The 26,096-nt window shown below is 45.4% G+C and overlaps 1 protein-coding gene across 1 annotated transcript in view; it reads left to right on the top strand.

Annotated features, from left to right (window-relative positions):
• The window catches only part of cacna1g (calcium channel, voltage-dependent, T type, alpha 1G subunit), a 369,805-nt gene that overhangs the window by 206,347 nt on the left and 137,362 nt on the right, over positions 1-26,096 (top strand). The window contains exons 15-18 of the mRNA XM_068004449.1: positions 142-329; positions 1,776-2,207; positions 3,187-3,287; positions 11,846-11,969. Coding sequence (XP_067860550.1) covers positions 142-329; positions 1,776-2,207; positions 3,187-3,287; positions 11,846-11,969 — 845 coding nt within the window. The remainder of the gene's footprint in view (positions 1-141; positions 330-1,775; positions 2,208-3,186; positions 3,288-11,845; positions 11,970-26,096) is intronic.

Below are 26,096 nucleotides of genomic sequence, written 5' to 3'. Positions count from 1 at the left end.
CAAAAATTTCAACCAGATGGTAACGGCAAGCCTGGTGCCTCTGAGCAGAAGTGTTTGAAAGGAGCGAAAAAGAACGGGTGAAATTGCAGGTGTCAGACAGTCAGGACCAATGGGCATGAATATCGCTTTTGTCGCCAACAGTGATGGCGCTGAATGGTCATGTGGACGTGAAAACCAGTCTGACCCCACCGCTCATCATCCACACCACCGCCACACCAATGCCGACGCCAAAGGGGATGCTCTGTGGTGATTCTGTGTATTTGTACAGTGAGTCCCGCAGAGGGAGCAACGTATCTATCGATCCCAACTACTACGAGCAGAAATCACCGGTGAGTTTTGTTTTGCATTTTCTTCAAAGCAGATATTGGGGGGGGGGGGGGGGGGGGGTTTTGCAATACATTTTGAGCATTGCGCGATTCGTTCGCGCTAACCTTTTGCAAATGTTGGGCTGTTGTTCGCGGCACTAAAATCTTTCTCTTCCTTTACCTCTCGCTGGAGAAATTGCGGGTCCAGGGGGTCCAGTGTTTGAAAATGACTTTGTTGTATTGTGCACTGGTTCTGTCGCGATGACACTGGCCAGGAAATTTCCATCCGAGCTACTCCCGCTGCCGTAACTTCGCAAAGTGGTCAGAGAAAAGGGAGGGGGGAGTTACTCTTAATCATAATTCTTTGTAACTGTTAGATTTTTTTTAACAAAGATCCTGATAGTGAGAATCCATCAATAAAAGAGGCCCTGATGGCAAGACTGTCCTTTCTATTAAAAAAAAAGGTCCTGGAGTGATGAAAGGAGTCATTGCAGCGAGACTCCCTCTTTAAATGTGGTCCCGTTGGTGAGGTTCTCTCAAGGACAGCTTGATGGGAAGATTCCCTATAACAGGGGTCATAAACCTGTGACTGTCACTGACGGGAGTGCAGCGAAAGAGTGAGGACAATGGGTGGCTTGTACCGAAATGGCACTAATGAGGTGCCAGTGCTTTAGACAGTTAGTGCACTAATGCAGTGTACTACGTCTAAAGGAACATGGTGTTAATCGGATGTGAGGGAGTCATTTCACAATTCTTCTCCCCTCTGTATTGCGTTAGGAACTATAAAAGGCCACAGGACTCAGGAGGACTTTGTCAGAGTCTTCACTGCACAGTCTTGATTCACTATCTTCCTGCTTTCCTACTGAGCAGCTCTATCTGTCTAATGGTGTCAGCCGTGGCTCAGTTGATAGCACTCTCGCCTCTGAGTCAGAAGGTTGTGGGTTCAAGCTTCACGCTGGAGACTTGAGTACAAAATCTAGGTTGACACTCCAGTATAGTACTGATGGAGTGCTGCATTGTTAGAGTTGCTGTCTTTCAGATGAGACATTAAACCGAGGCCCTGTCTACCCTTTGTGGGACCTTGCTGTGTGCAAATTGGCTGCTGTGTTTCCCTACATTACAACAGTGTCAACACTTCAAAAAAAAAAGTACTTCATTGGCTGTAAAGTGCTTTGGGATGTCCTGAGGTCGTGAAAGGTGCTATATAAATGCAAGCTCACTCTGTCCTTCCCAATCTCCTTATCTACACTAGCTATGTAAACAGCCTAATAAATGATATGTCCTTTTGATCTCCAGCAACAACTATCAATATCAGTACACTTTCCTTTTGTGAAGGTGCTGAATGTATTGCGGGTACAAAGTTTATGGTCACTATGAGCTCTCCAATATCTTTCCCCGAGTTCCCATTCTGAACTTAAGACTGTGGGTAAGGTTTATTGGTCTTTTAATTCAGTGTTTCTTTACTTTCAGACGAGTGCACGTAGTTCCCCCTACGCTCCCTGGAGCACGGCCAGCAGCTGGAACAGCCGGCGCTCGAGCTGGAACAGCCTTGGCCGAGCTCAGAGCCTGAAGCGCAAGCATCAGTCCAGCGAGCGAAAATCCCTCCTTTCGGGCGACGGCAAAGAAAGCTCCGAAGAAGGCGACGGGTCAGAGGATGAGAGAACCAGCCGAGCAGGTAGCGGGAGGCGCATGGAATCTCTGGAGATGAAGGGTTCTTTCGACATTCCCGACACCCTCCAGGTACCTAGTCTTCACAGGTCCCCCAGCATCCATAGCAGCAGGGCCCCACCGATGGACCGCCAGGACTGTAATGGTAAAACCTCCCCAGCCGCCATGCTGCACCAGTTTCACATGGATGAGCAGAGAGCTGAGTTTGAAAATACTGAAGATGAAATTGATATGGTAAGTGACACCAAAAACTGAAAAATACAAGAAATTGACAACGTTTGGTAGAAATCAACAGTATTGTATTTGAATATTTTCTCTGGGACATGAGTTTGAACTTGATGCAGACAGAGGGAATGGAAGTTCTCTCACTCTTTCTCTCTGCAGGTGTCTTCTTCACCACTCTCTCCTCTTCTCCAGACAGACGGTGAGAGCTAACTGGATACAGAGAAGCAAGGAAAGGCTGAGAGGAAGCTACCTCTTTCTATCTACTCTTTCTCTTCCCATTTCTCTCCCTGTCTCCATCTTTCCATCTCACTCTCTCTTCTCCCTTTCGCTGTCTCCAGCTTTCTCTCTCACCCTCTGTATCTCGTTCTCCCCCCCTCCCCCCTTCCACCCCCCTCAGCTGTTAAGGGTTTCACTATGATATGAGCTTGACTGGCCTAGTTCTCAGTGGACATTCCGCAGTAGAAAATTGATGCAAGTTCTATCATGATTTGCCTACAGTCTACATAAATATAATAAATTCAAAATAACAGCTACGTGAGGTGTAGCAGATGTAGATTGTCTGGACAATCAGGTAAATCAGACGCTTTTCCCAAACCGTTAACAGTAAGGCATGTTTGTTGAGTCAGTAGAGGCAGATATATCAGTTTGCCTGCATTTTTCTGTACTTCAATAGACTGCAGTTGCAGGAGATGTTGTCACATCAGAGACAATTTGATTGTATCTGGAATCGTTTTGCTTCCTGTGCTGTTAATGAAGTTGCTTATTCAGGAGTTTTAGGTCCTTATTAAGTCCATTACATAATGCTTGCACTTCATGTAGAGTCAATTGCAGGAGAATTTCTTATCGTTATTATTGTTCTGTCCCTGCAAAAAAAGAACCACCTCCAATATTGATCTTTAAAGTGAACCCTCCCGTTCTCGGTGACGGGAACGAAACCGAAGCTGGAATTCGGGCACCAGGACTGATATGTGCCAACTTGTTTCCGCAGAGTAAAGGAGCACGGTTGCGGGCGTGGATTCAAGCCAAGCTGCCGCCCTGTTTCAAGGAGCGTGAGGGCTGGTCACTCTACCTCTTCCCACCACAGTCCAAGTAAGAAACTAAAACCATGGACTTTGTGCTGATACCTAAACAGAGCCAATTGGCAGCAGGACACTGGAAATTTTTTTTTTTGCAAAAGCAGAACAAGGGATTAGAAAATTGTGGGTCACTGAGCCCTCTCAGTGTCACAGCAACAACAATTTGCATTTATATAGCACCTTTAACGTAGTAAAATGTGCTTCACAGGAGCACTATCAAATGGGGAGGGAATTTCAGAGGTGACAGCCTAGACTGCTGAAGGCATGGCCGCCAATCGTGGATATGGGCAGCAGAGTTTTGTATTGCTTACTGCATCTCTACTGATGTTCGTCCAGCTCCCTAGCGCTGTCGGGTTCAGTAGCACCTCCATGTTGGTGGGTGCCCATAGCGGGGGAAACGAAAGAGCAATTCTTCCAAGAGCTCTTGGGGGGGCGGGGGGAGAAAGGACTATTTTTTTTGTTTTATTTACATAATTTAATTGTCAAAGAAGCATGTTAATTAGGAAAGGAAGAGGTGCAAAAGTAGCTCAGAGAAGTGGGGGAGTCTTCCAAGACTTAAGGGAGGTAAAGGCAGTTTCTCTAAGTATCTCATCAGCACGCACTAGCTTGCAGAAATAAACTAAAACAGAAGGCAAAAAAAAAATACTAATGTTAATTCTTCATAACTCATCCATGTTTGAAAGCGGAGACTATTTTTAACGTGAAAGAATGTTTAGGCCGTTGTTTACTTTGTTCTGAAGTGAATGCAGTAATGTGAAGATGTTTACATTGGCCCAGATTGAGCTGGAGCAGGGCATCTGTTAGACTAGTTTGATGTTGTAAAATGTTTTGCCCACAAAGTTGCTGGAAGTGCGAGCTGGTAACGGGGCGGTGAGGGCAACAGGGCATCCTGGACCCTGGTGAACGACGGGGCAATCAGCGTAACTCCTTAACTAATGAGATTTAAGGATTGAGAAATAAACAGAGGAAGGACTGAGAAGGAGGGTGAATTAGAGTTAAATCAGGCACAGAAAGAGAAATAAAGAGAGGGAAAGAACGATTGGATTAAGACCGAGAAAAAAAAGAGACAGAAATTTTAAATTTTTGAATTTGACATTTTTAAAATCTCAACAATTCACAACCTGAAGGAATGAGATTCCACATGTTTAACTGTTCACTTTCTCGGCCAGAGAGGTTGATTGACAGTCATTAACATTTATCACTTCGTTAAAGGGGTACTTACGCTTTTAATTACTAGACTTAACTTTCTGTTTTGAATTTAATGGACAATTAATGTGCAAGTGCAGCAACTTCATGAAACTCATGGGACATATTGTAAGTCCCTCACTTGCCTTCTCCCCCACCCCCTTCCCCAGCTGGGCTGATCCAAGCATCTAAAATTGCCCAGTGTCTGCTTAATGGAGCCTACGATGTGGATTGCCCTGTTCCTGCACCTGGCTATGCCTGGGTCCAGCGAATATACGAAATTTGGGCAAGGATGAGCCTGTAAGAGAAGCCCTCCACCCCATTTTCCTGTATTTTCTGCGCCCGGGAAATCCAATACACCAAACGCAGGAACAGAAAAATCCTTTTCAGAAAACCCCCATGCCTCATTGTACGTGATCTCTGCAGCGGTATGGAGGTTGTGCAGATGTTCCGACTTCTCTAGCACCGGCCTCCCAAGGACCACCCTACACAAACTTCAACAACTCCAGAATTCCTCTGCTCACATCCTCTATTATACTAAATCCTCCTCACCCATCACCTCGCCAACCTCCATTGGCTCCCCAATCTCCAGTGTATGGTTTCAAAATCCTCATCATTGTCCATCAACCATATATCCAAGGCACAAGCTCTCCATTCTTCCATCTCCTTCAAAGAGCTGTGTGATGTTTGCTTGCCTCAGAATGATACATTATTGGTACCCCGTGCAGCACGTTTTTTTTATATATTCATTCATGGGATGTGGGCGTCGCTGGCAAGGCCGGCATTTATTGCCCATCCCTAATTTCCCTTGAGAAGGTGGTGGTGAGCCGCCTTCTTGAACCGCTGCAGTCCGTGTGGTGAAGGTTCTCCCACAGTGCTGTTAGGAAGGGAGTTCCAGGATTTTGACTCAGTAACGATGAAGGAACGGCGATATATTTCCAAGTCGGGATGGTGTGTAACTTGGAAGGGAACGTGCAGGTGGTGTTGTTCCCATGTGCCTGCTGCCCTTGTCCTTCTAGGTGGTAGAGGTCGTGGGTTTGGGAGGTGCTGTCGAAGAAGCCTTGGTGAGTTGCTGCAGTGCATCTTGTAGATGGTACGCACTGCAGCCACGGTGTGCCGGTGGTGAAGGGAGTGAATGTTTAGGGTGGATGGATGGGGTGCCAATCAAGCGGGCTGCTTTGTCCTGGATGGTGTCGAGCTTCTTGAGTGTTGTTGGAGCTGCACTCATCCAAGCAAGTGGAGAGTATTCCATCACACTCCTGACTTCTGCCTTGTAGATAGTGGAAAGGCTTTGGGGAGTCAGGAGGTGAGTCACTCGCTCAATGGGCATAGAGGTCCATTATTTTCTAGTGTAGGAAACATAATATCTGCAAGTTGATGAAACAATAGACATTCTGGTTTAAGTAAGCCTTAGGATTGTTGCTAGGCAGCAAATGGATACAGGCATACGGTCAATGATGTCCTGTAGCTTTGGAAAAGCCATTAATGTTGTTAAACTGTAGCTGATGCTTCTGACGTTGCTGGCATCTGCTGAAGTGTATGTAGGGAATGGTGTGCAGAAACATGGCATCACTACCCCCTTAATGGGGCAGTGGTTGGTAAAGCAGTGGATTCCTGTGATATGCCCTATGGGTACCTGGAAGGGCCACGTGGCATAAAACTTGAAGGAACTGGTGGCCTAAATTGCCACTAGTGTAAGGAAGATGGTTGACTGTTCTTGAAGGCGTTTATGAGCCAGAATGCACACTTCAACCATAGCCTCCCTGCTAAATCTTCATCTGTGACTGCCTCTCACAGGTCACTGACTTTGATGCTGTAGATGTGCTTCCTGAAGTAGTTTTGTACTGTGAATCATGCACCTCCTATGTCCACTGCTCTCTCAGGTTGCTCTCTCCTGCTCCTACGGTATTAACAGATCCCCCACAATGGCCTCTGTATCATGCTGTGGGACTGAAAACCCCTCTGTTCTATAACTCTTCAGTCAATGGTCTTGAACCAGTCCTAACAGATCATTTTAGGATGGGTGAGCTTCAGACCTCATGTCCAGTCCATCACCAAAACCATTTCCTTCCACCTCCGCAATATCGGCCTTCTCTGCCCCTTACTTAATCCCACCATCATTCATGCCTCCATCACCTCCAGACTCAACTTCTCTAATGTTCCGCACTGGCCTACCAAGGACCATCCGTCACAAACTTCAGCACATCTAAAATTCCTCTGCTCTCATCCTATATTATACAAAGACCTCCTCACCCTTCATCTCTGTCCTCGCCAACCTCCATTGACTCCCCAATCCCCAGTGCGCAGCTTCAAAATCCTCAGCATTGTCTATTAATCTTGGCCTACCCCATCACTCCTCCAACCTTACGTCTCAGCTTACACCTTCCGCTTCCCTCACTTTCCCATCCCCCCTCCCTCCACTCCATGGTCAGTGGCAGAGGCTTCAATCATCATGCCCAACACTCTGGAATTCCCTTCCTACAGTTCTCCATCTTGCCGACTCTCTCCCGCTTTCAAAAGTTTCCACAAAACCTACCTCTCTGACTATGCTTTTAGTCACCTCCTCCCACACATCAGCTCTCTGTCCAGTCCCCTTTTTTGTACATTGGACATTGCTTCCTATCAGTCTTGCCCACCTGTTCACTCATATCTACCTTTTTGATAGACTTAGCATACACGAGGAAAACATGCCACCAGATCTGTACTGTGGACTTCTTAAAACTTCAGAGTGATTTCAACCTCAAGACTTCCGGCAATTCTCCCTGCAATTCTACCAGGTTGAACTCCTAAACTATTAATCTGCTGAAGGGTTCTTCCAGTACTTGAGTTACCTGCCCAATCATTGAGAAATGGACTTGCCAGGATTTTATAACATGTGCAAATAGTTGCCCTCGGAAATCCTTTAAATGTTCAATTGGCTTAGCAGAACACAGGGCTGTAATTAACTAGAACATTCTGTATCTACAAGAAAATAACTCTTTTTCTTACCTGAAAACCTTTTCATACAAAATTCAAGAGGAACGTCCCAGATTTTTTCCCCCAAATTGGCCTGTGTTTTTATCTGTTTTTTTTGCCTCTCCCAGGAGATCACGTTGCTTCGGGTGGTGTGGGGAGTGTATGTATTGTGATGCACAAGGCATCAGATAAGCTGAATGGACCAAAGCGTCATTGTTCGTATGTTCACATAAATGAAATCACAGAACAGCTATTGATAGTCCGTCGATCTGCATTAACAGTAAGCGGCAGCACACTGCTTGTTGCAGTACACATCAGACTGAAATCTAACATTCTATCTAGGGAGAATGTATTCTCCTGGGAATATTGTTTCTTCTGCTGGATTCAAAGATGAGATTTATGGGATAGCCATCCTGTGATCTTGGCGTTGCATCAATGCAGACAGTGCAGTATAACCATGCTTTCAAGTCACCGATTTGAAGACAAGTCCAATTTTGATTAATGGCGGACAACCATCTCAAGGGGTATAAGCTGCAACCAGTGTAAAGTTTTTTTTTAGACTTGAGAACTACGTTTTGAAAAGATCCCAGGCGATTATTTTTAAAAGTTAGTAAGAAGCCAAAACGGACAAGTCAGCTTTTCACAAGCGTTATAAATTCCGTTGGTGTCCTGAACATTTCTGTGTAGCTATGGCTCAGTAGTAGCACTCTCACCTCTGAGTCAAAAGGTTGTGAGTTCAAGCCCCACTCCAGGAACTTGAGTACATAATCTAGGCTGACACTCCAGTGCAATACTGAGGGAGTGCTCCACTGTCGGAGGAACCATCTTACGGATGGGAGCATAGATGGAAGCACAAAATTACAGAGAGATATTAATAGATTAAGTGAATGGGCAAAACTGTGGCAAATGGATTTCATTGTAGGCAAGTGTGAGGTCATCCACTTGAGACCTAAAAAGGATAGATCAGAGTACTTTCTAAATGGTGAAAAGCTCAAAACAGTGGAGGTCCAAAGAGACTTATGGGTCCATGTACATAGATCATTAAAAAATTTTTTTTTTTTTATGCGTTCACGGGATGTGGGCGTCGCTGGCGAGGCCAGCATTTATTGCCCATCCCTAATTGCCCTTGAGAAGGTGGTGGTGAGCCGCCTTCTTGAACCGCTGCAGTCCGCATGGTGAAGGTTCTCCCACAGTGCTGTTAGGAAGGGAGTTCCAGGATTTTGACCCAGCGACAATGAAGGAACGGCAATATATTTCCAAGTCGGGATGGTGTGTGACTTGGAGGGGAACGTGCAGGTGGTGTTGTTCCCATGTGCCTGCTGCTCTTGTCCTTCTAGGTGGTAGAGGTCGCGGGTTTGGGAGGTGCTGTCGAAGAAACCTTGGCGAGTTGCTGCAGTGCATCCTGTGGATGGTACACACTGCAGCCACAGTGCGCCGGTGGTGAAGGGAGTGAATGTTTAGGGTGGTGGATGGGGTGCCAATCAAGCGGGCTGCTTTATGTTGGATGGTGTCGAGCTTCTTGAGTGTTGTTGGAGCTGCACTCATCCAAGCAAGTGGAGAGTATTCCATCACACTCCTGACTTGTGCCTTGTAGATGGTGGAAAGGCTTTGGGGAGTCAGGAGGTGAGTCACTCGCCGCAGAATACCCAGCCTCTGACCTGCTCTCATAGCCACAGTATTTATATGGCTGGTCCAGTTAACTTTCTGGTCAATGGTGACCCCCAGGATGCTGATGGTGGGGGATTCGGCGATGGTAATGCCGTTGAATGTCAAGGGGAGGTGGTTAGACTCTCTTTTGTTGGAGATGATCATTGCCTGGCACTTATCCGGCGCGAATGTTACTTGCCACTTATGAGCCCAAGCCTGGATGTTGTCCAGGTCTTGCTGCATGCGGGCTCGGACTGCTTCATTATTTGAGGGGTTGCGAATGGAACTGAACACTGTGCAGTCATCAGCGAACATCCCCATTTCTGACCTTATGATGGAGGGAAGGTCATTGATGAAGCAGCTGAAGATGGTTGGGCTTAGGACATTGCCCTGAGGAACTCCTGCAGCAATGTCCTGGGGCTGAGATGATTGGCCTCCGACAATCACTACCTTCTTCCTTTGTGCTAGGTATGACTCCAGCCACTGGAGAGTTTTTCCCCTGATTCCCATTGACTTCAATTTTACGAGGGCTCCTTGGTGCCACACTCGGTCAAATGCTGCCTTGATCTCAAGGGCAGTCACTCTCACCTCACCTCTGGAATTCAGCTCTTTTGTCCATGTTTGGACCAAGGCTGTAATGAGGTCTGGAGCCGAGTGGTCCTGGCGGAACCCAAACTGAGCATCGGTGAGCAGGTTATTGGTGAGTAAGTGCCGCTTGATAGCACTGTCGACGACACCTTCCATCACTTTGCTGATGATTGAGAGTAGACTGATGGGGCGGTAATTGGCCGGATTGGATTTGTCCTGCTTTTTGTGGACAGGACATACCTGGGCAATTTTCCACATTGTCGGGTGGATGCCAGTGTTGTAGCTGTACTGGAACAGCTTGGTTAGAGGCGCAGCTAGTTCTGGAGCACAAGTCTTCAGCACTACAGCTGGGATGTTGTCTGGGCCCATAGCCTTTGCTGTATCCAGTGCACTCAGCCGTTTCTTGATATCACGTGGAGTGAATCGAATTGGCCGAAGGCTGGCTTCCGTGATGGTGGGGATATCGGGAGGAGGCTGAGATGGATCATCCACTCGGCACTTCTGGCTGAAGATGGTTGCAAACGCCTCAGCCTTGTCTTTTGCACTCACGTGCTGGACTCCGCCATCATTGAGGATGGGGATGTTTGCAGAGCCTCCTCCTCCCGTTAGTTGTTTAATTGTCCACCACCATTCACGACTGGATGTGGCAGGACTGCAGAGCTTTGATCTGATCCGTTGGTTGTGGAATCGCTTAGCTTTGTTATGGACAGGTACAGAAAATAATCAAAAGGGCTACTGGAATACTGGCCTTTATATCTCAGAGGTCTAGAATACAAGGGGGTCGAAGTTATGCCACAGCTAAACAGTACTGTGTTCAGTTCTGGGCACCAGACCTTAGGAAGGATATATTGGCCTTTGAGGGAGTGCAGTGTAGATTTCCTAGAATGATACCTGGACTCCAAGGGTTAAATTATGAGGAAAGATTACTCAAACTAGGGTTGTATTCCCTGGAATTTAGAAGATTATGGGGTGAGTTGAACAATGTTTTCAAGATGTTAAGGGGAACTGATAGGGCAGATGGAGAGAAACTATTTCCACTGGTTGGGGAGTCCAGGACAGGGGGACATAGCCTGAAAATTAGAGCCAGGACTTTCAGGAGTGAATTTAGGAAACACTTCTATACGCAAAGGGTGGTAGAAGTTTGGAACTCTCCTCCACAAATGGCAGTTGATGCTCGCTCAATTGTTAATTTTAAATCTGAGGTTGATAGATTTTTGTTAACCAAAGGTATTAAGGGATGTGGGGCTAAGGCGAGTATATGAAGTTAGATCAGCCATGATCTCATTGAATGGCAGAACAGGCTCGAGGGGCTAAATGGCCTACTCCTGTTCCTATGTTCCTAAACCAAGGCCCCTATCTGCTCTTTCAGGGAGGTATAAAAGATCCCATGGCACTATTCGAAGAAGAGCAGGGGAGTTCTCCCGGTGTCCTGGCCAACCTTTATCCCTCATTCAACACCTAAAACAGATGATCTGGTCATTTATTTCATTGCTGTTTGTGGGACCATGCTGTATGTAAATTGACTGCCCCCTTTCCTACATTAGAACAGTGACTACACTTCAGAAAGTACTTTATTGGCTGTAAAGCACTTTGGGACATCCTGAAGTCATGAAAGGCGCTATATAAATGCAAGTTCTTTGTTTCTTTTATCTGTTTACACGTACCCAGTGCTCCGGTCTGACCACAATGCGGAACTGGCAGTTCAACTCTTTGCTGCCTGCACAGCATTGCTTGAAAGCAGGAACACAAATTCCCTTAACCTGGCTGCTACAGCACCAAAGGGCTGTAATAATCAGAAAAGGAAACAGCTAAAGAGATGGTGACTCAGCACCAAAAAAACAAATCAGTGAGACTGAGACATCCAGCACGCATTCTGTTGGTGACTCAGTGTGAATCCAAAACATGGATGTGTCGATCTGGGAATGCTGATGGGAAGGTAGGAATGTAGAGGCCCACAGAAGTCCCTCCAGATTGTCCCATGGTTCAATCGCTTCTTTCACCAGAAAACTATCCAGCTGCTTCTTGAATTTACCAACACCATTTGTCTCCAGTTGACTGGTCATGTCAAGTAATTTGTTAGGGTTGAGTTTATCCATACCCCTTATAGAGTAAGAGAATGTCTGCTGGGTTTGGTCACTGGTTGTGACTCGCTGTATTTGTTTTGTGTTGAGGGTAATGGATATTTTTCTTTTTCAGGTTCCGACTCATTTGCAGCAAAATTATTTCACACAAGATGTTTGACCACATTGTTCTGGTCATTATCTTCCTGAACTGCATTACTATTGCCATGGAGAGACCGAAGATTGATCCCAAGAGTGCAGTAGGTTTTACTTCTCTGACTCATTCTTTATAGCCTATTTGATTTGTATGGTTACAGTGAATGCCTCGGGGTGATTTATGGTGGGTTAGAGGACTGCGATCTAATTAAAATGTGAGATGAACTGGAATGGGTCTCCCTGTCCTTCATAAGATATGCTACAACGTGAATTTTAAAAATAAATGTCGGAGATAACAGCAAACCAGAAGTAGTTGGTGGTTGAAGAATTTGTGATGTGTCACTTTTGATCTGCTGAACTAGTTCTGGTTTTATCTAGCATTTGAGGGACGGGTAAGTCTATGGGTATGCCCTATCACTGGTAGGAACTTTACCAGAGAGTCCCTCCTAAACTGCCACTTATAGAAAAAGAGAGAAATAGAGAGAGAAAGAGTTAGATAGATAGATACATAGATAGAGAGAGACAGATACACAGATGCATGCGTGAATGGATGGATAGATAAATAGAGACAGTGATAGATAGACAGACAGACAGACAGAGTTACATAGATAGATAAATAAGTAGACAATTAAACATATAGACAGAGAGATAGATAGATAAAGTTATAAATAAATAGATAGGAGAAGGAAACCCTTTTAACAGTTCTGTATACTTCAAATAAAATCTCAAAACCATTCACCCAGTGACCCAGTTGTAAAGGTAGCATGTGGCTGAGTTGTATTAACTATAAGATCAATGTGGAAAATTGCCCAGGTATGTCCTGTCCACAAAAAGCAGGACAAATCCAATCCGGTCAATTACCGCCCCATCAGTCCACTCTCAATCATCAGCAAAGTGATGGAAGGTGTCGTCGACAGTGCTATCAAACGGCACTTACTCACCAATAACCTGCTCACCGATGCTCAGTTTGGGTTCCGCCAGGACCACTCGGCTCCAGACCTCATTACAGCCTTGGTCCAAACATGGACAAAAGAGCTGAATTCCAGAGGTGGGGTGAGAGTGACTGCCCTTGACATCAAGGCAGCATTTGACCGAGTGTGGCATCAAGCAGCCCTAGTAAAATTGAAGTCAATGGGAATCAGGGGGAAAACTCTCCAGTGGCTGGAGTCATACCTAGCACAAAGGAAGATGGTAGTGGTTGTTGGAGGCCAAACATCTCAGCCCCAGGACATTGCTGCAGGAGTTCCTCAAGACAGTGTCGTAGGCCCAATCATCTTCAGCTGCTTCATCAATGACCTTCCCTCCATCATAAGGTCAGAAATGGGGATGTTCGCTGATGATTGCAATGTTCAGTTCCATTCGCAACCCTTAAGATAATGAAGCAGTCCGTGCCCGCATGCAGCAAGACCTGGACAACATCCAGGCTTGAGCTGATAAATGGCAAGTAACATTCGCGCCAGACAAATGCCAGGCAATGACCATCTCCAACAAGAGAGAGTCTAACCACCTCCCCTTGACATTCATCGGCATTACCACCGCCGAATCCCCCACCATCAACATCCTGGGGGTCACCATTGACCAGAAACTTAACTGGACCAGCCATATAAATACTGTGGCTACAAGAGCAGGTCAGAGGCTGGGTATTCTGTAGCGAGTGACTCATCTCCTGACTCCCCAAAGCCTTTCCACCATCTACAAGGTACAAGTCAGGAGTGTGATGGAATACTCTCCACTCGCCTGGATGAGTGCAGCTCCAACAACACTCAAGAAGCTCGACACCATCCAGGACAAAGCAGCCCGCTTGATTGGCACCCCATCCACCACCCTAAACATTCACTCCCTTCACCACCGACGCACTGTGGCTGCAGTGTGTACCATCTACAGGATGCACTGCAGCAACTCGCCAAGGCTTCTTTGACAGCACCTCCCAAACTCATGATCTCTACCACCTAGAAGGACAAGGGCAGCAGGCACACGGGAACAACACCACCTGCACGTTCCCCTCCAAGTCACACACCATCCCGACTTGGAAATATATCGCCGTTCCTTCATCGTCGCTGGGTCAATGTCCTGGAACTCCCTTCCTAACAGCACTGTGGGAGAAACTTCACCACACGGACTGAAGCGGTTCAAGAAGGCAGCTCACCACCACCTTCTCGAGGGAAATTAGGGATGGGCAATAAATGCTGGCCTCGCCAGCGGTGCCCACATCCCATGAACAAATTAAAAAAAGCTAGGGTTCCTGCTCCTGATCACGATTCACTGAGTCATGTGGAAAGTGCTGGGATGTTGGAACACCAACAAGGACAGGATCGGCCTGTGATATGAATCCCCCACAATCCAATAGCCTGCCATCACCAACATGAAGGATGACCATTTGAAGGAGGTACCAGAGGGTTATCAGTTCCCCTAGAGATGCAGCAAAACAACACCTACCATCCACTATTTTGACTCTATCCTTCTATGTGTCAACTGTCCCTCCCCTTTGCCATCGTTAGTATAGCTTTCAACCATCTCGCCCCAGCACTCTGGAATTCCTTCTTAAACCTCCTCGGAGCCTACCTTTTCAATTGTGCTTTCGGTCACCTCCCTTAACCCTCCTCCCAAACTCCTGCTCGGTGTCCAATCCTTCCTATGTAAAGCGACTTGAGGCATTCTGCTATGTCATATGTACAGTGTAAGTGCAAGTATCCAGCAATTGTCATTGCGGTGACATGGTCCTTATCACCAGGTGTCGCTGATCCCTATCCCTACACTCCTCTGGCACCTTCTCTTCCTTTGAGCACCTCGCTTTCAACAAACCTTCTCACCTCCTCTTCATAGTTCTTATCCTCTACCCCCTCCCAAGTCCTCTACGAACTCCCTTTACCTTTCTCCTTCGCTTAACCTCTGCATCAAGCAATAACTCATTGGCGATTTAATGCACACCTAAGTTCCTCCAGCCCCTTCTCCACATCCTGCACATCAAGTCCCTCACCCACACCCGTGGCCAACCCTTGACCTTGTTGTCTTCCAAGGTCTTTCCATCGCTGAGGTTTCTCTCACCGACAATGCCGTTTCCAATCATCTTCTTGGTTCCTGGAAGAAAGAATTTGCATTTATATAGTGCGTCTCACATTCTCAGGACCGCCCAAAGTGCCTCACAGTCAATGAAATATTTTTGAAGTGTAATCACTTTTGTAACGTAGGGAAACATCCACATCTCCCTGCCCGGTAACCTCACTTGGGACCTTAGGAATAAACAACCCCCCTTTCCAACACGTTCCGACTTTTTCTTTTCCATCTGCCTCGATACCACACCACTGTTGACCTGCTCAACACCTGCCTTACCTGCACTCTCATTACCTTGTCGTCTCTTCATTCCTCACAGCCTCCCACCCCACTGTTCCCCCAGTAGAGTTTCCACCTCTGCATGCTGATAGCTGACTGCCACAGGCTTTAACATATCTGGTGCAAGGCTGACTTGGTTGCTCACTGCCAGATCTGGCTGGAACACCTTACGCATTAATGAGCCTTCCTCTTCGCAGGCAAATCCTCCAACAATTCCAGGATCATTCTAGAGGGTAAGGACAACACCAGACTCCCCTTCTTAATATCAAACCATCTTGTTCGACCCTGCTCCTCTACCCCCCACCCCCATTCTCACTTTCAACAATGTGAGCCCGTGGAATTTTTAATCTTAAAGATCAAGAATATTATCTGCTCAAGTGCCTATTCCTCCATATCCTTGCATCAGCCTTCACCTCCTCTCCTGCCTCAGAGTCTTCCTTCTTCTTCCCTTCCGTCCCTGTCCCTACCAAGCCCCTGACCTCTTATCACTCTGTAGCTTCTTCCCGTCTCCTTCCTTCCTCCTCACCCAGCCTTCACCAAGTTAATAAGAACATAATAACATAAGAAATTGGAGCAAGAGTAGACCATACGGCCCCTTGAGCCTGCTCCGCCATTCAATAAGATCGTGGCTGATCTTTGACCTCAACTCCACTTTCTTGCCCGATCCCCATTTCCCTTGATTCCCTTAGTGTCCAAAAATCTATCGATCTCAGCCTTGAATATACTCAGTGACTGAGCATCCACAGCCCTGTGGGGTAGAGAATTCCAAAGATTCCAACTCTCTGAAAAAAGAAATCCCTCCTCATCTCAGTCCTAAATGGCCGACCCCTTATCCTGCAACTATGTCACTAGTTCTAGGCTCTCCAGCCAGGGGAAACAGCCTCTCAGCCTCTACCCTGTCAACCCCTCTCAGAATCTTATGTGTTTCAATAAGATCATCTCTCATTCTTCTAAACTCCAGAGAGTATAGGCCCATTCTACTCAATCTCTCCTCGTTGAGTAGAATGGGCCTATACTCTCCTCCATAGACCAACCTCCTGGACTCTCAATTTCCTCCCAACCCAATTCCTAACCACACAGCTACCTCCCCTTGGTACAGTGCTTGCTGATAGTTTAAAAAGTTCCCTTTCCTCAGTCTCCACCCCACCCACTGCCCATCAAAATTATCATCATCACCTCCCTCTTCAAAAAGCCCACCCTCAACCGCTCCACCCTCTCCAACTACTGCCCCATCTCCAACCTCCCCTTCCTCTCTAAGGTACTCAAATATGTCATTGCAATCAGGCTCTGTGTGCACCTCTCCGATTAGTCCTTGTTTGAACCCTTCCAGTGTGGTTCCACCTTGTCCACAGCACTGGTTCTTCTGGCCAAGCTACCAGTAACATCCATTATGACCAGTGTGCTGTCTCTCCTTGTCCACATGATCTCTCCATGACTTTCAACACAAACGACCTCTACTGTTTCCTGTGGTAAGTGCTGCGACACTGCCCTACGGATTCAGATGAAGTAGTTGGTAGGATGGAAAAGGAACCTGAGAAAAGTAAAGACTGGAGCTAATGCACCATAGTATATGGTCGACATAGCATTTAGCAGTTAGTACCTGCAGATTACTCCTTAATGAACTTGTAGCAATGGTTTGAGTCGTTAATGTTCTGGTGTGAATGCTGTTGTGGTTCGAAGGCATGAAGATTACTGACAGGTGATATCTGTAATCATGACCATTGCTGCCAAAAAACTTACCAAACACTGGCTTATTTTGTTACTGGCCATCCCTTGCTCCCCACCCAGCCAACCTCTCGTAGAATCATAGAATCATACAGCATAGAAGGAGGCCATTCAGCCCATCATGCCTGTGCCTGCTCTTTGAAAGAGCTCTACAATTAGTCCCACTCCCCTGCTATTTCTACATAGTCCTGAATTTTTTTTCCTTTTCAATTCCCATTTGAAGTTATTATTGAATCTGCTTCCACCACCCTTTCAGGCCGTGCATTCCAGATCACAACAACTCGCTGCCTAAAAAAAATTCTCATCATCTCCCCTCTGGTTCTTTGCCAATTACCTTAAATTGGTGCCCTATGCTTACCGACCCTCCTGCCAGTAGAAACAATTTCTCCCTATCTACTCTATCAAAATCCGTCATAGTGTTGAACCTCTCATCCCCTGTCACTCTACAGTTTCTTTCCACAATCACTTCTGCCCTTTCCAAGCTAATTTCTTCCATGAAATCATTTGTGTTAGACATTTAAGCGTAGAAATCACAGTTGGTGATATTAATGGGCAAATGCTTAACACGCTCGTGTGCCTTTTCTTTGTCCACTACTTTGGGTTGTGCTTTAAAATAACAGAGCGAGCATTAAAAGTTCACCCACTAACATCTCCAACACTAATTTCTAGGCTATAATCCCTACAGCATTATACATGTTTACCAGCCTGGGCCTTGTCCAGCTCCTAGGATCACCAATTGGGACACTCATCACTCAAAGTCACTTCCCAGTTTGACACGAGTTTACATATGACGTCATTCTTAAAACCGAGGGCTTTCGAGGGCTACAAATACTAACCTTTAATGGCTATTTTCAGCCAATGGATACTCAGTACTTTGGAATTTGCTCCAAACTCAAAATGAAGAGTGAGAATAGAAGAAAGAAAAAGGCAGGTTTTAATCTTAGAAAACGGTTGGAATATTCATATCGAAAAGGAAAATTTGCAGGGCTATGGGGAAAGAGCAGGGGAATGGGACTAATTGGATAGCTCTTTCAAAGACATGATGGGCCGAATGGCCTCCTTCTGTGCTGTATGATTCTATGAATAGGAGAAAGTAACAGGGTTACAATAATAAAATTAGGAGAGAGATTGGAAGGAAGAAGATGATGACAGGGCCAACATTAACTCCTAGGCTATAATCCTTACAGCACCACATGTTTACCAGGCTGGGCCTTGTCCAGCTCCTGGGACCACCAATTGGGATACTCATTGCGCAGAGTCACTTCCCAGTTTGATGCACGTTTACATTCGACGTCATTCCTAAAACCGAGAGCAACAAATAAGATGTTTACGTTTTTAAATGTTCAGATAATGTTGGGCTTGAGGTTTTTGTGGTTTAATGTTATAGTAATTCATCTACCACTAACATTTAGTGATATTAATGACAGTCTCCACTGCCTCTGACTTGTCACACTGCTTGTCCGACATCCAGTATTGGATGAGCAGAAAATACCTCCAATTAAATATTAGGAAGACGGAAGCCATTGGGTCCCTGTCTTTGGTCCCTGCCACAATCTCCGTTCCCTAGCCACCAATTCCATCCCTCTCCCTGGCCGCTGTCTGAGGCTGAACCAGACCATTTGCAACCCTGGTGTCCTATTTGACCCTGAGATGATCTTCCAACCCCATATTGTCTCCATCACCAAGACTGCCTACTTCCACCTCCATAATATCTCCCGTCTCCACCCCTGCCTCCGCTCATCTGCTGCTGAAACCCTCATCCATGCCTTTGTTACCTCTAGACTCAACGATTCCAATGATCTCCTGGCCAACCTCCTACCTTGTACCCTCTGTAAACTTGAGCTTATCCAAAACTCTGCTGCCTATATCCTAACTCGCACCGGGTCCCGTTCTCCCATCACCGCTGACCTACATTGGCTCCCAGTCCGGCAACGCCTAGATTTTAAAATTCTCATCCTTGTTTTCAAATCCCTCCATGGCCTCGCCCCTCCCTATCTCTGTAACCTCCTCCAGCCTTGCAGCCGTCCAAGATCTCTGCACTCCTCCAATTCTGGCCTCTTGCAAATCACCGATTTTCATCACTCCACCATTGGCTGCTGTGCCTTCTTCAGCTGCCTAGGCCTAAGCTCTGGAATTCCCTCCCTAAACCTCTCCGTCTCTACCTCTCTCTCTCCTCCTTTAAGAGGCTCCTTAAAACCTACCCCTTTGACCAAGCTTTTGGCCACCAATCCTAATATCTCCTTATGTGACTTGGTGTCAAATTTCATTTGATAACACTCCTGTGAAATGCCTTGGGACGTTTTACTACATTAAAGGCACTATAAAAATGCACGGTGGTGCTGTTGTTGTTGAACAGCTAAGTGCCAACTGAGCACATACTGGCTGCCAATGGGTCAAAGAAAAGCAATGTTATTTTGCTGAGACTTGGCAGCCAAAACAAAGCTGTTTGAGTTCAGAGCCCAGTGTTTGTAACGGATTAATTACAGCTGTTATACTGCAATCTCAGAAACTTCTGAGCAGGTTACAGCCCTGTATTCACAGTTTTACTCAATCCTTATTAGTTATTACAACGATAAAAAGATCACTTTGATTGAAGGTGCGCTACTTATTTATAGCAATGATACAGGAGCGATGTTAAACACATGGTCGTGTTTTATTGCCGAGCTATTACCGTTTTGTTAAACATCAATTACTGGTCTCTGACAGACACTTAAATGAAGTGAAGCAAGAAAAAACTGTCCTGTAGAAAGAGAGGAAAGAAATAGTTCCACTATCAGAAAGGATGTGGCAAGCAACCCAGACGAGGCTGACACAACTTTATACGCTGCCAAAGTATTTTATATTCACTGCCAGTGCTGTAAGGCACTGTGATTGCCTCTGGATCCAGTGCTGTAATATAAACAAGGCACTGTGATTGCCTCTGGATCCAGTGCTGCAATATAAACAAGGCACCGTGAGTCCCTCTGGATCCAGTGCTGTAATATAAACAAGGCACCATGAGTGCCTCTGGATCCAGTGCTGTAATATAAACAAGGCACCATGAGTGCCTCTGGATCCAGTGCTGTAATATAAACAAGGCACTGTGATTGCCTCTGGATCCAGTGCTGCAATATAAACAAGGCACCGTGAGTGCCTCTGGATCCAGTCCTGTAATATAAACAAGGTACCGTGAGTGCCTCTGGATCCAGTGCTGTAATATAAACAAGGCACCATGAGTGCCTCTGGATCCAGTGCTGTAATATAAACAAGGCACTGCGAGTGCCTCTGGATCCAGTGCTGTAATATAAACAAGGCACCATGAGTGCCTCTGGATCCAGTGCTGTAATATAAACAAGGCACTGTGATTGCCTCTGGATCCAGTGCTGCAATATAAACAAGGTACCGTGAGTGCCTCTGGATCCAGTGCTGCAATATAAACAAGGCACCATGAGTGCCTCTGGATCCAGTGCTGTAATATAAACAAGGCACTGTGAGTGCATCTGGAGCCAGTGCTGTAATATAAACAAAGCTCTGTAAGTACCTCTAAGACCAGTGCTGTAAAGTTACAAGCTCAATGCCATTATTGTCACTGCTGTGAATCTGTCCCGGATGTAAATGGTTCAAAGTGAGAATACCAGCGGCCCCATCATATTGCAGAAACACTGCCAGTAGAAAGAGCTTACAGCATAACAAGGGTATTAGACAGAATTATGGTATTGCTCCAAAGTATAAATGAGGTAATAAACAGGCCTGCGATATAGCTCTATATTATAAACAAGGGATTAGGCAGACTGCGCTATCGATCCACTGTATAAAAGGAGAATTAGACAGTCTGCGCTATTGCTGCACAGTATAAATGGGATATTAAACAAACCTGCGATATTGCTCCGTGGTACACACCTACAGTATTAGACAGGCCTGCAATACAGGTAAGAGAGATAAACTAGGAAATTATAGGCCTATTAGTCTAACGCCTGTCGTGGGAAAGTTACTAGAATCTGTTATTAGGGACAGAGTGACTGAGCATTTGGACAAATCTGAGCTGATCAGAGAGAGCCAGCATGGATTTGTAAAGGGTAAATCATTTCTAACGAACCTAGTTGAATTTTTTGAGGTATCTAACGTGGTAGGTAAGGGAGTGTCTATGGGTGTTATTAATATGGACTTCCAGAAGGCATTCGACAAGGTTCCACATAAGAGACTGTTAACAAAAATGAGAGCACTTGTAATTGGTCAGGAGGTAGGAGACAGAGAGTAGGGATAATGGGTATATACTCAAATTGGCAGGATGTGACTAGTGGTGTCCCCCAGGGATCTGTACTGGGGCCGCAACTTTTCACTATATTTATAAGTGACTTGGATGAAGGAATCCAGAGCTGTATATCTAAGTTTGTAGATGACATTAAGTTAGGTGGCACAGTAAATAGTGTAGATGGGAGCAGAAAATAGCAAAGGGACATTGATAGATTAAGTGAGTGGGCAAAACTGTGGCAAATGGAGTTCAATGTGGGAAAGTGTGAGGTCATCCACTTTGGACTTAAGAAAGATCAGAGTATTTTCTAAATGGTGAGAGACTAGGAACTGTGAATGAGCAGAGAGATTTAGGGGTCCAAGTACAGAAATCACTAAAAGCCAGTGGACAGGTACAAAAAATAATTTAAAAGGCTAATGGAATGTTGGCCTTTATCTCAAGGGGGGCTGGAATACAAAAGGATGGAAGTTATGTTACAGTTATATAAAGCTCTGGTTAGGCTCCATCTGGAGACTGCATTCAGTTCTGGGCACCTCACCCCAGGAAGGATATATTGGCCTTGGAGGGGGTGCAGCGCAGATTCACCAGAATAATACTGGGGCTAAAAGAGTTAATTATGAAGGCAGGTTGCATAGACTAGGCTTGTATTCCCTTGAATATAGAAGATTATGGGGTGATCTAATTGAGGTGTTTAAGATGATTAAAGGATTTGATAGGGTAAATAGAGAGAAACTATTTCCTCTGGTGGGGGAGTCCAGAATAAGGGGGCTTAACCTTAAAATTAGAGCTAGGTCGTTCAGGGGTGATGTCAGAAAGAATTTCTTTACACAAAGGGCAGTGGAAATCTGGAACTCTCTCCCCAAAAAGCTGTTGAGGCTGGGGATCAATTGAAAATTTCAAAACTGAGATTGATAGATTTTTGTTAGGCAAGGGTTTTAAGAGAACCAAGGCGGGTAGATGGAGTTAAGATAGAGATCAGCCATGATCTAATTGAATGGCGGAACAGGCTTGAGGGGCTGAATGGCCTATTCCTGTTCCTATGTTGCTATGCTGCACAGTTTTTACCTGCAGTACTAGATAGTCCGGGGATATTACTCTGCAGGGTAGGCAGGGTATTAGACAATCTTGAAATGCCACTCCGCAATATAAACTAGACGTTAAACAGGTTTCCGCTACCACTCTGCATAACAACATGATAAACGGAGTAATTGCACGGATTTGCAGTACCTCGTAATGAGATCCCAGATCTTATTAAGTATGGAATCCCTGGCATTCTGAGGTAAACTCTCCATCGTTTCTTTTGACCTGCAATTGAAGTGTCAGTTTGGTATTTTCATGCTTGCCAGCACAAATATGTAAGTGTTTAAATAAAATGCCTGTGGGATGCTAAAACCTATATGTTACATCTGCACTTACTATTTCACATTTATTTTGTGCAGTCAACGTTCTCTGATCTCTGGCCCATTGTGTAAATAAAGAACATGTGAAAAAGCTGAAGTTTAACCAAACATTCTGATGGCTTTTTAATTTGGTGTTTGCATCTGAGAGACACGCACGGAGCAAATATTGATGGGGAAAACCGAGGTACTCCTGCCACGGAAAGGGGTGTCCCTGCAGCTCTCATTTATTTCTTTGACTTCAATCACTTCTCTTTCACTCCTGGCGGGAGAGTCAATAACCAGAGGACACTGATTTAAGATAATTGCCAAAAGAACCAGATGGGAGATGAGGAGAATTTTTTTTTACGCAGCAAGTTGTTATGATCTGGAATGCACTGCCTGAAAGGGTGGTGGAAGCAGATTCAATAGTAACTTTCAAAAGGGAATTGGATAAATACTTGAAAAGGAAAAATTGCAGGGCTATGGGTAAAGAGAGTGGGGAAGTGGGATTAATTGAATAGCTTGTTCAAAGAGCCAGCACCGGCACGATGACCTTCTTCTGTGCTGTCTGATTCTATGATCCTCTGTTCCCTCTTCCCTTTTCTGTCTGTTCTCCCTTTCTCTGTTCTCTCTTACTCTCCTCTCCCAACTCCCCTCTCTCAAGCAAGTTGGATTTGTCATTTCAATTGTTCACAGTTGCTGATTTGATGCCATGAGAATTATTTTCTGACCACTTTCCGTAATTCACTTCAAAAACATATAAAAATATTTTTTTGAGGTGGTGGGTTTTTGTGATGTAGTATATTATCCATATGTAGAGTAAAGCTCCCTCTACGTAACCCCAATCTCATGAGAGCACCCACCAGTGTTAAAGGGAATTTTCCATTTCCCATACAAGCCAACCTAGTGGCCTCACTAAATGTGATTGTAAATTTAGTGCAAACCCTAGACAGTTTTGTGCTGTGGGATGGTGACCACTAGAAACTGGATTAAGACTGCCCCAATCTAATTTCGCATCAGATCCTTGCGGCTGGGAGAAAAGGAGACTTTCATTGCTTTGGGCTGGATTTGAACCAGAAGTAAAAGGACAGCAAACTCACTTGTCAGTCTGACCCCCAACTTACATTCTAGTCAACTTATTTGCCACATAAAATACCAGAACTGAGAGGAAATACTTATCAGGAAAGGCTCAACAGACTGGGGCTCTTGTCACTAGAAAAGAGAAGGCTGAGGGGTGACCTAATAGAGGTCTTTAAAATTATGAAGGGGTTTGATAGGGTAGACATAGAGAAAATGTTTCCACTTGTGGGGGAGACCAGATAGTCAGCAATAAATCCAATGGGGAATTCAGGAGTAACTTCTTTACCCAAAGAGTGGTAAGAAAGTGGAGCTCGCTACTACAAAGAGTAGCTGAGGCGAATAGCATAGTCGCATCTAAGGAGAAGCTAGATAAGTACATGAGGGAGAAAGGAATAGAAGGATATGCTGATAGGGTGAGATGAAGAAGGGTGGGTGGAGGCTCATGTGGAGCATAAACGCCAGATGGGCAGAATGGCCTGTTTCTGCGCTGTAAATTCTATGTAATTCTATGCAATGAAAGCACCATGTAATAAATATGACTGTTGAAGAGACTTTGGTAGCAGAGTGGACTGGGAGTTTAACCAAAGGGCAACAGCCTAAGAATTCGATTCAAAATACACCTCTTCAATTTGACCTCAACCCTTTGTCTCTATCATCTCTCTTGATTACTGTTTTAAGCTGGAAGTGACTTACTGAAATATTTTTGTTTTACAATAGATATTATAACCAATGATATTTTCACTAGATGTTTCTAATCAATTTAAATTTAAAGGATTCAAAGTATCAACACAAGCAAATCCCAGAATTCCGCTTGTTGCCATTAAAAATATGGGATTGAAACAGACTCACAGAAAAAAGTACTTAATTCTGAATCAGTTGACAGCTTTAAAAAGGATCAATACCTGTCAAAAAAAAGGGAATGAATGTCCTGGAGATATTAATGGGTGAGGGTATTAAGGGTTACGGAACCAAGCCAGGTAGATGGAGTTAAGATACAGATCAGCCATGATCTAATTGAATGGTGGAACAGGCTCAAGGAGTGAATGGCCTACTCCTGTTCCTACGTTCCTGTTTAATTCACATGGGGATGAGGAAGAGACTATAGCAATCCAGGGTGGCAGGGCCTAGTTTATGACTGAGGTGGTCACTCGTGGACTGTGAAAGCAGCAGACTTGATGGGCTGAATGACCTTTTCTCATTCCAAGGTTTCTTACCGATTACATGCGACCTCCTTTAGACTCAGTGGGGTTACACATTTAGAATGTCTATCCCGAGTAACAGTCTGTTCAGTGACTACGGCTGCTTCGGCCCAGCGTCGCACCAATCCATCATCATCCACTTTGGGAGTCCTTGATGTAAATGACTGCTGTAGCTCACTCTCTATAATTCATTATGCTATCCCCTTTAATAAGATCTAATGTAGAATGTGCAGGCAGGGTAAAGAAAAGAGATTGGCCTCGGGTTTCATTGACTTCCCGCCAGCTTATAGTTCGACAGCAGCATTTCCCTGGAAATTCCTCTAATACTTCCCTTGGTGTTTTGAGGGGAATTCTCCATGGTCTGCACGCAAGCCTCTGATAGATTGCCAGACCGCTGAAGTCTGTAATGCCCGTACACACAGCACACTGGATTGGGAAGCCAAGTAGTAATTGCTTGCAGCTGAAGATTTTCTCGTGCAAGCGAAGCTTCGAATCAAACATGTTAATCAGCTCCTCCTCCTTTCAAAGGATGAAGATCGTAGTTTGTAAATTTGAGAGGAATCGACCTGCAACGGATTCTTCCCCCAACCCTCTCCCCCCTTCCCCTCACCCCCCCCACCCCCAGTTTTCTCTCTCCTGTTCTGAAGGCAATTTTTGTCTGATAATGCTCCTGTGTAAAAAAAGGAAAGACTTGAATTACTATAGCGCCTTTCACAGTCTCAGGACATCCCAAAACGCTTTACAGCCAATGAGGTACTTTTTTGAAGGAAACAGGCAGTCAATTTGCGCACAGCTTGGTCCCACAAACAGCAATGCGATAATGACCAAACAATGTTTTTTAGTGATGTTGGTTGAGGGATAAATATCGGCCAGGACACCAGGGAAAACTCCGCTGCTCTTCTTCAAAATAGTGTCATGGGATCTTTTACGTCCACCTGAGAGGGTATACGGGGCCTCAGATTTAACATCTCAGACAGCACAGCACTCCCTCAGTACTGCAGTGCACCGTCAGACAAGATTATGTGCTCAAGTCTCTGGAGTGGGACTCAAACCCACAACCTTCTGACTCAGAGGTGAGAACGCTACCCACTGACCCACGGCTGACACTCGGAATCTTTTCCTACATTAACGACATAAGTTGTTATTAAAGGCGCTGAATCGTGCTGGCATTTTGTCCGTGGATGCTGGCAGCACTCCTGTCCGTTGCCCTTCATCATCCAACACGTTTCCCATCATTTTCGCCGTAACATCGCTGGTCGCTAGGAACACCTCTGCGTTCTTGGGTTG

The sequence above is a fragment of the Heptranchias perlo genome, chromosome 23 (assembly GCF_035084215.1).
Source record: "Heptranchias perlo isolate sHepPer1 chromosome 23, sHepPer1.hap1, whole genome shotgun sequence".
Classification (NCBI taxonomy): domain Eukaryota; kingdom Metazoa; phylum Chordata; class Chondrichthyes; order Hexanchiformes; family Hexanchidae; genus Heptranchias; species Heptranchias perlo.
Note: the sequence above shows the minus strand (reverse complement) of the source record. Positions and strands in the feature narration are given on the sequence as shown.